We start from the raw sequence: 13,630 nt of genomic DNA, 5'->3' as shown, positions 1-13,630 counted from the left end.
AATATATTTAATTTTGAATGGCTAATAAGTAAAATAAGTTGTAGAAGACAAATCAGTTTTTATTCATATTATTCCATTGTTCAGTTGTCAATGTCTTCTGAGAAAATGCATGTATTTCTTTAAGTTCATCAGAAAGAATTTCATTTACCATACTAAAAAATAAATAATAACAACATTTTAGTAATTTTAATAGATAAAAAATAAGGGAATGAAGGCTTTTTTGAAACTAATATACATAACGACAGACAGTGCCCAAAATAAGTAATGAGATCTACTAATTGATATGAATGTGTTAAAACTTTCACGGGTTGAAATATAACAAGGATGATTTTCAGATATATCCGTGTCAATGGCACATACAGTCACAGCAGCGGAACAGTCGTGACAACCCTGAAGAAGGACTCTGCAAAGAGTCTGAAATGTCGGTCAACAACCATAGACACGGAATATCTGAAAATCATCCACATGATCTACCAATTGGTTATATTTTGTACAACGTAAAAAGACCATTTTGAAGTCAAAAAGTAACATAACTATATGTTGTTTACAATAGGTAAATTATACAATTTTTTTTTTATTAATAAGCAATAAAATACAAACGCTTAAAAACTATGAATATTTTTGAGTGTGCTATCATTTTTTAAATATAAAAACAAACGTTTGGAATGCAAATTAAAGTATTAACAAGAGCGCTGTACAAAGATAGCTGAAAATGTATTCTAGTAGATGAAAAAGGTGGCATTACAAATTTTTCAAATGAACAAGAAATTCAAAAATTCATATTGTATTAAAAACTAATATTTTATAATAGGGTTAAAGCAACTTATTTTTACTTTAATTTAATATTAAAAAATTAAAAACATACACATTACATTTTACGCAACTACCCATTTCTAAAAAGTTTAAGACTAATGATAGTTTGTTTTCTTTATGATAACAAAACAACTTTAAAAGATGAGAATGAGTTTTCAGATTACTCATCACATCACTAGATTAAGCAAAAAAAAAAATCCCTCTACATTACTTTGACTATAATTTTCCTAAAAAAGACAATTACTATTTCTAATTCCCTTAAATTACAAATTAGGCAAAGACAATTAGATTAAAGCCCCTTAGTTTCTGGATTCACTACTCAATTGCATTTGAAAAAACTTGACTCACCGATGACGTTGTAGCAAAGGTTTTCCAACAAAGCGATCTGACACAACAATTACACTAAACTTGGCACCACATCCATCAGAGTCATCATGAACTGACTAAAAACAAAAAGATCAGTTTTACCAATTAATTATTTTACAATTATTGAACATATTTATATTTTTTAGCTTTGATGCAGAGCTGTGTTACTGTATTTAGTAACTGGACCCACAATACCTTTTAGGCTTCTGAACCTTCCTTCATATAACAAGCCTATAAAGACAGAAATTGTACCTAAAAGGTATTTTATTGGGCCAAAAATAAGTTAACCCCAGAACTTATGGTGAATATCCATTCACCAAAATATAATTTATTTAAATTAAAATTAATTTTTTTTTTTTAAATTAAATCTAAATATTGTTTTAGTATTTGTAACTTAAGTATTATTGTTTTTTTTTAACATTATTTATTCATATAGCATCACACTTTATACATTATTTTTTATAGGATTTTAGAATAATATATGAGTATTATGTCACTAAAATATAAATATTTTAAGCTAAAATTACCTATTCAACACAATAACATATAATCCATAATAGTTACTGATTTATACATATTTAGAATATGAACCTGAAATAGATAGGATCATAGAGGGCAAGAAGACAAAATGCCATTGGGCAGATCTCGTTTCAGTGTATGAGACCAGTATATTATACTACATTTGTAAAACATTGTAGAACCATCTTACAAGACGTAAGATGGTTCTACAATAAACAGAATATAATTTATTTAAAACAAATTAAGAGCCGCTTAGAGAATTAACCATTAAGCTGTTTTTAGCTGTTTAGTCCAGCCCTAATGCTAATAGTATTGGACAGTGTTAAAGTACTAATGTAGGAAAAGTTAATAAGACATAAAGTTAATCATTATTTAATACTCTGATAAATTCCATTACAACATATAATTTATAAACACACTATTTTTAAAGCCAAACACTGAAATCTTAAAAATAATTATCACTATACTACTTTTATTTCATTACTTATTAAAAAGAAATAATGAAGTAATATTACAATGTATTTGAGTATTCTTATAAAACACTATTTTTCTTTTTAAAGACAAAAAAATAAATTTTACATTATAAAACTTACAGTCAATAAAAATAATAATAAAATGTATCAATAATAGATTATTTTAAATAGTATAATAAGAATATTAACTTGACTTAGTGAAAAAATTGACTTAGTAAAAGTTTTAAAAAAGTTTTTTTTTATAGTAGTTTTAGTATAATTTTTTCTTAGAAATATGCAACATTAACTGATAATAATTAAAATACAACCAGAAAAAAATGAAATGTATACAACTATAAGCAGAAATAAGTAAAGGCCATAAATATGGATATTTCTGAGGTGGTTCTATAATTACACAACATATAACCAACACAAGACATCCAATTATAGACAAATTACGTAACAAATTAAACTTAGATTCTAATTCACTATGTTTAGATGGAATAGTTTTTTCAATATTTCTGTAAATTATAAAATAAATTACGGATAAAGAAATAAATGGAATTAATAAATTGTCTTTTAAAAATAGCGGCAGCATACTAAATGATGTGATAGTTAAAAGCCAAGTGCACATAAAGGTATTTTGAGCAGCATATAATAAAACTGGTACAGCAACAAGAAGGATACTCTTTTCGTGCACTTGAAAGGAAAACAAAAAAAACGACAAAGAACAATTAATTAAAGAAAGTGAAAATTTACTTTTACTAGGGTTTCTGAGAAGATCTGTACAAGATGGTAACACCGAAATTATTGTAGTCAACAAACATACAGCAGCCATCTGTTGGTTGTTAATAGTTTTTAGTTTATATATCACATTTACGAGGCACCATACGTTTGATACTTTATCCTCAAAAACCCCTCGCTCTAATGGAAAAATTCTATGTACAACTTGAAAGAACTGTTTGGTATCGGTTAAAAAAGGAGCCCATATTACAATAAATGATAATGTTACGCTAAGAACAAGAACGATTAAACTTTTTAAAGCAACTATGAATTTATGTTTTCTATAAGTTTCAAAAACTATTCCGATGTAATAAAAAAAGAATGGCAAAGCATGATACAATTCCATTTGTTTATAATTAAAAGCTAAACTGAAAAAAATACAACTAAGAACACTTTTGTTAGCATACAAGCTGGTAACACTTGCTATGAATAATCCAAGTGAAACACAGTTATACTGAAAATGCCCATAATCTATCAATATGAGTCCTGGATATAATAAAGTCAGCATAACTGTCATGGTCCGATCAATTTGCTTATCTGACTTGATTTTGAATATTTGATGGAAAAAACAATAGACAGCCGGAATATACACAAGAATATCGACAATGAGAACGGAATATCTCATTAATAGCTTGTGGTTTTTAGATTCAAAGCCTCTAGATGTATTCAACTCGACAGATTCTGGAAGTGTTTTTTTTAAAACCAATCCATTAACGTAACTGTGATATGCAGTCAATGGCGGGTAATCAAGACCCCAATACAACAAGTCATTATCCGATGAGTTGAAGTACCATTGCTTGATCGGCAATGACGCAGTTATTTCCATCCAATGCCGTTGGGCTTCATAATCTCCATACATTGGAGGGTTCGATTGTCCGGAATATTCATGCAAACTGACAAACCAACGAAATAGTACAGCGATCAAAAAAACATAGTAGTCGTTGAATATTTGTTCGTAGTATACAGACAATAAGCGACTGTGACTCATGATACTACAATAGGAAAAACCAGTGTTCATGAAAAATGTTGTATTTTCTGGAAAAAGACAATCGAAATTGCAAATTTTATCTTTCGTTTAGATTTCCATATTACATTATTACTAAGATTTTAAGAATATGTTTAATCATTACTATAAAAATACGTATAAAACCACAGACAAATTAAAATATTACATACAAACTTTTATTAAAATTTAAATGATTATACAAAATATTTTAACTGTTATTAGCATAAAACAGAAAGACATGCAAAGGGACTGCATAACTGTGATTGAAATACAAACATAATTTTAATAATAAATAATAAATATTCACTAAAAGTTAATTTCAACTATGTTTACAAATTTTCCACTAGAAATTTTGTATGAAAAAATATTTTTAAAAACATAAGTGAATCATAAATTGCTAAAATTCAAAATCCAAAAATAACTTTTTATTTTGGTATTTATTTTTTATAACATATGCATGAAGTACTTTATTTTTGATACAAGGATACATTGGATACACACAAACCAACGCCAGTTACGGAAAGTACTATACTACTGTTTTGTTATGCCGCAAATAGTCATATGTTTCAGTCTTTGAGTTGATGTTTTTTAATATGTTTTCATATGCAAAAAGTAACACCTCCTAAAGTAAAAAACACGTTAGTTTTCGACATAACACAAAAGTATACCGCTCTTTGTGAAAAAGAAACAAAACATAGTTTTTTATAAAACTAATGAAACATAAGTTTTTTTAACGATGGTATCGACATATCGATAAGGTTACTAAATAGCTAAAACAAAGATTTTTTTGGTAAAATCCAAAAATGTTGTTTTTAACACTATGGTTATCACTTATTGTGAAATAAGTGATATTTATTTACCTATTCTTTAAAAAACTAAAACTTATTTTTACAATATTTTGAATACTAAATTGTATTAAATCTATAATAAAGGTAATGTATAATTAAGTATCCATAAATTCATATATTTTGTATTAAACAGATACACCCTAGATTTTATATTAGAATAGGCTAGGTATTCGGCAATTATTATTGTAGCTGAATTTATTTTTACAAGTAATTTAACTATTAACAAAGTACTTTTCTGCTAACTCTTACTACTAGACATTATTTTATCACAAATTCAAAGGAATTTTGTTTTAATGGATTGGCTAACATTTTAATTATCAGTAGATTTTGAATAGAGTATGCTTCACAAGACATAATAGTTTGATTCAAAATATATACATTTATTCAGTATTAAATGTTTTGTAGATAAATTATAAAAATTAAATAAAAAATTAATTAGTAGTTGCACTTGATACTTTAGTTTTCTTCTTTTTTGGTTTCACTGCTAGTGTTGAACGTACTTTAAAAACAGCTTCACATGTTGTACAAATAGGACTGATTTTGCAGTAAATAGTCAAACACAACGAACACACAAATCCAATTGCTGTTAAATTGCCATGACAAAAGCAAAAAGGTCTGAAATCCAACTGTGGAGCTAATGGTATTACTAATTTTTTTCTGGAAGAAGGTTCTGTTAAAAATATCCATTGTAAATATAATAGAAGACCTTCTAGTTTTGGCATTCGAAAATATGAACCTTCTGTAATGTAACATGCTTGTTTTAATAAAGTCACATCATGAGTAAGGCTGCAAGCATCAATAGCAACATTTTGTTTTTGAGCAGTGAAGAAAGTGTTCATACAGCGTATATATTTGTCTCCTTCGTTATCACAACCTGATATTATCAAAATTCTTGAATTCATAATTTCACCGGGCAGTAAATTATTTTGTAATCTGTTTATATAACATAGAGATTTTGCACATGATGCCCCAAAAACTGTATCTCTTGACATATGAGGCTCTTCAGCTGCATCTCTCAGAAACTTCATTATGTTAAATTTGATGGAACGATCAATATGACTGAATAATTCATACTGACTTCCGCCCATTTTACAACTGCTTATGGTTTTCTTTTTAAAATCTAGTTCATCTTGGTCAGAGTAAATAAAATCACAACTGTTGGGATCAGAAGCGAGAACAGCAACTTTATTGTGAGTTCTAAGCATAAGATGAGAATTAGCAAAGGCAACTACAGAGCTAAGTATAGATGATAGTTTAATTTCGCCATTAAGTAAAATATCTTGAGCAGGATTAACGTCCAAGATTATTACTAAGAGACTAGACACGAACTTCTTTGGTTTTTCTGATTGCATTTTACTTGCAAATATAAAACATTGGTAATTTAACTAGTTATTGTTTACAGCACAATGGTTATACATAGTATTTTTAATTTAATGCTATAAATAAAAAATATACGAAGTTATATAAAGGATATAAATATATTTTAAAAATGTAGAATTAATAAATATATTATATATAATATGAATATCTAAATTTTTAATTTAATAGTATACCCAAGATTCAAAATTTAATTTTTCACGAAATAAAGCATAAACTAATTTTGATTGATAACATATAGTTTAAGGTTATACCTTACCTACCATTTTGATAAACTATTTATAATCTCTTTGACTAATATACAATTATTATGGGTCTTTGATATAATCCAAAAAATGTTTCTGAATTTTAAAATAATATGTCTTCACTCCCCAATGTATACAATTTTATTTTTTACAAAAATTAATACTTTTCTTCAAGAAAATTTCTTGTTATTACTAATAAGCGTGTTATAAATTATGGTCATTTAACACAATAAACATCATGAGTCCTAGTATTTTGTTTTTCATAATTTACAATTATGAACAGTATCTATGAAGTTTGTTAAAAATTCAGTTTTTCCCAGAAAAAACATTTGTCTTGAGTAAATAAAAAAATAGTTACTTTTAGTATGTGTTTCTACAGAACCCAAGACAGGGGTTAAATTTGAGAACTGATATAAATATATTTAATAAAGAGTATTTATATGACATGGGGTTAGAGCTTGAGTTAAGTTAGGTGGTTGATAATTGGAGAAAAAATCATTATTCAAAGTAATTTAAGTGTTCTAGTCTCCTGAATTCCTTCTCCAATTCAAGCACAATCCCAATATGGTTTTACACTAATACTCAAGATTCTTATTTTTGTGTCTAGAAAGGTCCAATTTTTTTTTTTTTTTTGTGAGTTGATATGTAATTATACAAGTTTTAAATTTTAGTATGATATTTGTTAGATACAACCCTACTAGCCTGCAAATTAAAACCAAAAAAAAACGATTAATACTTTCTATCAGAAGGAGTGTAAAAGAGTACATTTGCTTATTAGAGAGTTGTTTTATTGTAAAATAAAAAAGAAATCTATCATTTAATTTTTATACACAGACAACTATATAACAGAAAATTAAACAACCTAATAATAGGTTTAAAAATATTTAAAAGTATTTATTGTTCATATAATACTTATAATAATTGTTCATATAAACATCTAAAAATTTGCATTTTGTTTAATGATTGTATGAGTTATTATACGTATCCGTGACCCTTCATTGACTTATCATACTAGCTTTTTTTAATTTTTAAACTGCTTGATTAAATTAAATTTTATCCTATTATTATTTATTACTAGAGTTGCATTTGACTGAAAAATAATACTAAACATTTTAAATTTTACACGAGTTATTTTATGGAAATAAGCATGTTATATGAAATTAAATAGGAAGTGATAGAAAAGTATAGTTTTATTATGACGATGCAATAGCTAAAAATTAAAATATGGTGTTATTAACTTACATTATATGATTACTGTGAATTATTAGCTTCAATGTTAGCAAAATAAGTGGGTATATTAAAACAATGTTTAATTCGATAGCATAGACAATTCATGTTTACACTTCATCGCCTGCTTAAGTATTAGTTAAGTACAAAGTTTATGTATTTTAAAGAATTTAAGAACTTACCACATATGAAGCGTCGAGTTTATCAGTTAATTTATTTTTCAAATAATCTTCACTTATGACCATTACAATAAATTATTAATTTATAACTAAAAAAATAAAAACAATCGAAAATTGTATAACGCCCAATTAAGAAGTACCTAACCGGAAGAACGAAAATACAAAATAGTGAGACAATTAAAAGAAAAGGTTATTTCATATTTTTAATAGGGATACTGCTTTTTTCACATTTTATTACTAATTGCCAATATCATAGTATCACAATATAGAAATTAGGAAAAAATATGATAGAGTTTATGCCTCGTGGTCACTACACTGGTCAAACTATGTAGAATCGCAAAGATATATTGGTATACATAACCATGGTTGTTGTATGGTGATAAAATGATAATAGCAATTGCGTTTTATCAACTTATCATGGATATTATCAATTTTAGTTGTTTTCCAAATTCAAATTTAGAGAACGTTATGTGTAATTTTAAAAACAATTAATCTTTATTTCGAAAATTAAGTTGTTTAACCATGGTTTATCAAATTATAATCTATATTTTCTTGGATTTAATACAAACTAATTTCTTAGTTTTAATGAAATGACAAAACGTTAATTTAAAAATTAAAATGTATAAAGTGATCAATGATTTTGTTTTAGTTGAGCAGTACAATATACTAACTTTTTAGTGTTCATAATAGAGTATTCAGTATTTAAGAATACTTTAGTCATGAAGATATTTGTCATGTGTAGACATTTTTCATCTGGGTTTTTACAAAAGAAACCATGCAGAAAAAAAATTCTTTTTGGTTTCCAGAAATCAAACATTTCTAGTGAATCATCATTAAACCACATCATTAAATCGTTTGAAATATCTAAAATAGACCATCAAAATAAATTTGCTTGTTTGCTAACCAAATGTTTGTTTTGTATGAAGAAGACATTGTACATAAATAAAATCACTGGTAAAATGTTTTATAATATTAAATATGAAAAAGATACAGAAAATTGTAATTTGAACTTTACTTAATTGTTAACTTTTTTTAAATTTAAACTTTGCTTGTAGGTTGGTTTATTTGTACACACTGTATACGATGTGGTGATTGGGCTACATATAAGAATAATCTACAATCCAACATTACAAAAGATAAATGTAATTCAATTCCTATTCCAAAAATATTTGAAGCTGAAACACATTTTTCTGAATTATCAAGTAGCCTAAAGCATTTCAGTACACTAGCAAAAAGCTGTAAAAAAAGTGTTTTAAAAGCCTTAGACTTGGAGGTAAATATTAATCCATGTAAAGGGTATCATAATACAGTAAAGCTGACATGCTACTAGTTTACTACTTACTTACAAATGTACATATTATGTTTTATAGAGCTTACCAACAGAAGGAATTGATCGTATTCCAGGGTTATATGTAAATTCAACAAATACTGTACTATACTTGACTATGATGCTGGATAATAAAAAAGTTGTCGGTTTTAAAAGATTTGATTTAATTAATAATCAAACAGACATTACAGAGCCATATGACTGTTGCTGGGGAATAGTTCAAGTGCCACCTTCAATATCTAATCGAGATAAAAGCGCAGTTGTTGTAGACAATTTAAAAAACTTACTAGTTTTAGCAGCTCATCGAATACCTCACCATATTATTTGTACACCACATGGTATGATTTTATATATAAACACCTATTAATTTCTAATAACTTGAATAAGTTACAATTTTAAACAATCTAATTTCTCTGTGTGGTATTAAGGCGTTAGAAAATTGCCCCAAGAATTATTACCATCATTGGAACATTATGATAAATTGATATTGTGGTTTGGAAATGATCAAATTGCGTGGAATTCAGCTAGAACATTTGCCAAAAAATTAGTAGAAACCCGATGCCATTTTATCAGGCCTGTAAGTGATCAACCGTCACCTTATTTAGCATACAAACAAGGTTTAAATGTTGAGAAAATAATTAAAACTGCAGATCAAATGGTTCATCCTAGCATTATTCAATTTTCAATGATACGAAACGAAGTGTTCTCAGAATTACAAAATCATGATAAGGTAGTGTAACTATGTAAAGCTCATGTTAGAAACAAATAATTATATAAGTATATTTTATATTTACTATTGTTATATTTTTTAGACTTTAGGGATTAAGTGGTCTGGTTTTCCAACGTTAAATAATATTATAGGAGGGCACCGTCGAGGTGAACTCACTATATTAACTGGGCCGACTGGATCTGGAAAAACTACGTTTATGAGTGAATATTCTCTAGATTTAATTCAACAAGGTGTACGTGCTTTAAAATTATTGTTCATAAAAAATAACTTTCTTTAGTCTAAACATTACATCGTTTTTACCTCATTACAATTAAAAACAATGTTCATTTTTGAAAAAGAATATTTTCCTGTTATTTTCAGTATTTAAAGTCATTACTTTAGATTTTTTATACTATTTTTAGGTTAAGATGTTTTAATGTTACATGTCAATATTTTTTTAATTTTTACAGCTACCAACATTATGGGGAAGTTTTGAAATCCGTAATCAAAGGTTGGCAAAAATCATGCTCCAACAATTTGCTAAAGAACCTGTACATTTAAATTTAAATTTATTTGACAATTTAGCTGACAAATTTGAAAAACTACCATTGTATTTTATGACTTTTCATGGTCCTCAACCTCTAAACTTGGTTATGGATGTAAGTATAGTTGTTAACTACGTTTATAATTCTATATTTTTATACTTTAAGTTGTTTAATAGGCAGTTGAGAATGCAGCTTATGTTTACGATATTGGTCATGTAGTCATCGATAACGTACAGTTCATGATGGGTATCGGTTCAAAGTATAATATGGGAACAGAAAGATTTTGGCAACAAGACACTATAATAGCAGAATTCAGGCGATTTGCAACGTATTCAAACTGTCATGTTACATTAGTAATACATCCTAGAAAAGAAAGAGATGCTGAACAATTATCTGTTAACTCAATTTTCGGCACAGCAAAAGCCACACAAGAAGCTGATAATATATTAATTATACAACATAAAACTCTAGAATCATTAAAAATTAAAAAATACTTACAGGTAATGAAATTATCACAAACTCTGGCTCTTAAGTCAGAAATATTTAAAATAAATAATACATGTTAAGAGAACGCTATACCGCTAATTTCTGAGGTGTAAAATATAGGCAATTTTTTTAAAAATCTTAATTTAGAGCTTAAACTATAGTGTATACTTAGTAATACGATAATGAGATTCTTTATTGATGTATATATTTTTTTTGTCTAACTATCACAGTCATTTCTATAGGATAAATTAGAGTTTGTTTCAATAAAAACTGCATTGCGTGGGACAAGTATGTGAGGTCAGTGTTAAGAGTAGATTAACCAAATTTTCACAATTTATAGAGAAGAACTTTATCTATGCTGTAGCGTTTTTATTTTTTTGATATTTATACTTATAAACAAATTAAAAAAAGGAAAAGTATTCTTCATTATTTATTCTTTACAAATAATTTATTCTAATTGTGTTTATGTTATTAAAAAACTAAAAACGCTTTAGCATAAATAAAGCTCTTCTCTATATATTGTAAAAACTTTATACAGTTACTGTAAATACCGTCCACATACTTGTCCCTACAAAACCATTTATCCCGGATCAAATACAGGTGTGAAGCGTCCTCTTAATAAATAATTGGTTCTAAGTTCAATTTATTTATTTTTTAGATAGTGAAAAATCGCTACAACGGAAATCTTGGAGTGATGCCTTTAGAATTCAATAAACATAGTTTAAGTTTCGCTCAACAAAAAGATTAATTTTTTTCTTGTATCGCATATTTAAAATTTGAATTATGTATACAATTTTCACTTTGTAGTTACATTTCTTAGTAGTTTTATAGCAGTATAAAATGTACATTTGTTTTGTATAAAATGTTTGTTATAACTTTAGTAGGTAGTAACACATAGGTATGATTCCTTTGTAATCAACTTGACAAATTTTTACAAAAAATAATTAAAACACATTTTTGTGTTATGAGTTCTTTTTGGTAATAGTTTATAAATTGAAATGTTATTAAAAATCATAAAAACAATATATTATTTTTTTAAATATACACATACATCTTATATATATATTATATATTACAGAAAAATTATAATTAAAGCTCAATTAATTCAAATCAGTGGTCAAAGTTCCTTCTGCTTATTTAATTAATTTGATTTCGACCCTCTTTTGTCCATTCATACATTAGGTATACTTTCTGCTTATGATATCTATTGTTACTGCTCTTTGCTTCTATGTCAAAAAAGACGGTATTATAAAATATAAAAACTTTTTATAGGCATTTTTTTTATCCTTGGGATAAAAAAATAATTAGACGGGGAAATTTTACACTTTCTTACACTTCGTGTGTAAGTAACTTATTTTTTATACCGCACCTCACTTTAACACTTTCTTATTGTGCTGGTTTATACTGTTTACCTGTGCTCCGGCCCTACACAAATATTATCAAACCGAGCTAAATCCAATATCTTGTTTGACAGTGATAAAAAAAAAAAATTTCCACGGATACACGAAAATGTAATAATTACTGACCGAACACTACACGCGAATAACACATAATTTTATAAAAGCACACCGGATTCTAACGAAATAAAATCAAACGTATAAACGGCCTAAAAAAAATATTATGTTATAATTTTAAGGGACCTTCTGTAACTTTTGTTCTAATGAATATTTTTAGGATTTTTTTTTTTTAATTAATTATACTTATTTGCGCTATAAACATTGCGGTTTGTAGTATTTTTAACTGTTTTACTTTTTTTTTTTTAAATTCAAGATAACCATTTTATTGAGAATTTGACTAGCCGATATCCAGTTTTCGATAGTTACTATGTTATTTCTACTTTTTAGTACAAAACTGCAAAACAATCCTATTATTTTTTATTTGAACTGTAGAGTTATGATTATTAATATACATACCTTTTTTTCAAAATGTTAGCCAGTAAAATTTGTAACTTTAATAAATCTCGTATGGTTTGATTTTGTTTCTCTAAATTAAGGCCGAAGGTGTGAACTTTTTCAACTTTTACCCCCCCTAGAACCAACTAGATAAAATGTGTGATTTATAGAGTTGCTCCTTGAAGGAATTGGTACAGTATGAAAAAAGTTACAGCGTACACAAACACAAAAAAATTCCACATCATTGTAAAATTAATAGCATGATCGCTATTCGCTGCTCCGCATCGAGGCTAAAATGCCTATATGTTATAGATTATTCTAAATTTCATATTATTACTGTAACATGGAATTTGCATAACCCTGTATTTTCCTATTCTCCAAATTCTTTTATCATATCACGGACTTACAATTATATATTATTTTACATATTTATTCTATTCATTAATTTGTGTGCTAATCATTTAATTCAAATATATTAATTTACAGTGTTATGATTTTTAAATTAAACTTTATCCATCTTTTATAAAATACCTAGATTTTGTTTCATAAAATTGACGACAAGCAAAACCTATATTATAGGCGCAAATTAAAATGAATTATTAATTATCAAACCATCTTGTATATCCGTATGAAAAAACGAGAAAAAAGGACCTATTCATGATTCATATAATATAGGATTACCATACCATACGGCACTGTCTGTTTTGAAATACACCCATTTTAATAATAATAGCTAATATACCTATATTACTCTCGTCTCTCGAGTCTCGGCTGTTATCGAAACTATAGTTATCGAGGGACAAGGACAATCATCATTTTCAGATATTATTGCGTAGTACATTTTTGATTTAATAAA

General features: G+C 26.8%; 4 protein-coding genes across 4 annotated transcripts; 1 reads left to right on the top strand and 3 right to left on the bottom strand.

Annotated features, from left to right (window-relative positions):
* Nucleotides 1-28: 28 nt before the first annotated feature.
* Nucleotides 29-7,941, bottom strand: LOC126834377 (bolA-like protein 2). Its single transcript, XM_050566246.1, has 3 exons — nucleotides 7,819-7,941; nucleotides 1,162-1,256; nucleotides 29-152 (listed from the first exon to the last, which is right to left on the bottom strand). The coding sequence occupies exons 1-3, from the start codon at nucleotides 7,879-7,881 to the stop codon at nucleotides 53-55; spliced, it is 258 nt and encodes an 85-aa protein (XP_050422203.1). The 5' UTR covers nucleotides 7,882-7,941; the 3' UTR covers nucleotides 29-52.
* Nucleotides 2,292-7,939, bottom strand: LOC126834374 (dolichyl pyrophosphate Man9GlcNAc2 alpha-1,3-glucosyltransferase). Its single transcript, XM_050566242.1, has 2 exons — nucleotides 7,819-7,939; nucleotides 2,292-3,968 (listed from the first exon to the last, which is right to left on the bottom strand). The coding sequence occupies exon 2, from the start codon at nucleotides 3,949-3,951 to the stop codon at nucleotides 2,422-2,424; it is 1,530 nt and encodes a 509-aa protein (XP_050422199.1). The 5' UTR covers nucleotides 3,952-3,968; nucleotides 7,819-7,939; the 3' UTR covers nucleotides 2,292-2,421.
* LOC126834376 (general transcription factor IIH subunit 3) lies at nucleotides 5,146-6,338 on the bottom strand. Its single transcript, XM_050566245.1, has one exon. It carries the CDS (start codon nucleotides 6,137-6,139, stop codon nucleotides 5,219-5,221), a length of 921 nt encoding a protein of 306 aa, XP_050422202.1. The 5' UTR covers nucleotides 6,140-6,338; the 3' UTR covers nucleotides 5,146-5,218.
* A 446-nt stretch (nucleotides 7,942-8,387) lies between the features above and the next one.
* Nucleotides 8,388-11,801, top strand: LOC126834409 (mitochondrial DNA helicase). Its single transcript, XM_050566301.1, has 8 exons — nucleotides 8,388-8,769; nucleotides 8,871-9,088; nucleotides 9,186-9,480; nucleotides 9,571-9,872; nucleotides 9,955-10,104; nucleotides 10,322-10,510; nucleotides 10,573-10,896; nucleotides 11,541-11,801. The coding sequence occupies exons 1-8, from the start codon at nucleotides 8,535-8,537 to the stop codon at nucleotides 11,628-11,630; spliced, it is 1,803 nt and encodes a 600-aa protein (XP_050422258.1). The 5' UTR covers nucleotides 8,388-8,534; the 3' UTR covers nucleotides 11,631-11,801.
* The last annotated feature ends 1,829 nt before the right edge of the window (nucleotides 11,802-13,630 follow it).

Source organism: Adelges cooleyi, unplaced genomic scaffold, assembly GCF_023614345.1.
Source record: "Adelges cooleyi isolate 19-005CV unplaced genomic scaffold, UGA_ACOO_1.1 ACOO_flye_CR_arks_rails_tigmint_CR_PRNA_21, whole genome shotgun sequence".
Lineage (NCBI taxonomy): Eukaryota > Metazoa > Arthropoda > Insecta > Hemiptera > Adelgidae > Adelges > Adelges cooleyi.
Note: the sequence above shows the minus strand (reverse complement) of the source record. Positions and strands in the feature narration are given on the sequence as shown.

Excerpts from the sequence above, each read along its gene's own strand:
- LOC126834409 (XM_050566301.1), top strand. The coding sequence starts at position 8,535 with ATGAAGATATTTGTCATGTGTAGACATTTTTCATCTGGGTTTTTACAA. Across the intron at positions 8,770-8,870 it reads GTACATAAATAAAATCACTG|GTTGGTTTATTTGTACACAC; the intron begins GTAAAATGTTTT and ends CTTTGCTTGTAG. Across the intron at positions 10,897-11,540 it reads AAATTAAAAAATACTTACAG|ATAGTGAAAAATCGCTACAA; the intron begins GTAATGAAATTA and ends TTTATTTTTTAG.
- LOC126834376 (XM_050566245.1), bottom strand. The coding sequence starts at position 6,139 with ATGCAATCAGAAAAACCAAAGAAGTTCGTGTCTAGTCTCTTAGTAATA.
- LOC126834374 (XM_050566242.1), bottom strand. The coding sequence starts at position 3,951 with ATGAACACTGGTTTTTCCTATTGTAGTATCATGAGTCACAGTCGCTTA.
- LOC126834377 (XM_050566246.1), bottom strand. The coding sequence starts at position 7,881 with ATGGTCATAAGTGAAGATTATTTGAAAAATAAATTAACTGATAAACTC. Across the intron at positions 1,257-7,818 it reads AACTCGACGCTTCATATGTG|TCAGTTCATGATGACTCTGA; the intron begins GTAAGTTCTTAA and ends TTTTGTTTTTAG. Across the intron at positions 153-1,161 it reads CCTTTGCTACAACGTCATCG|TATGGTAAATGAAATTCTTT; the intron begins GTGAGTCAAGTT and ends TTTATTTTTTAG.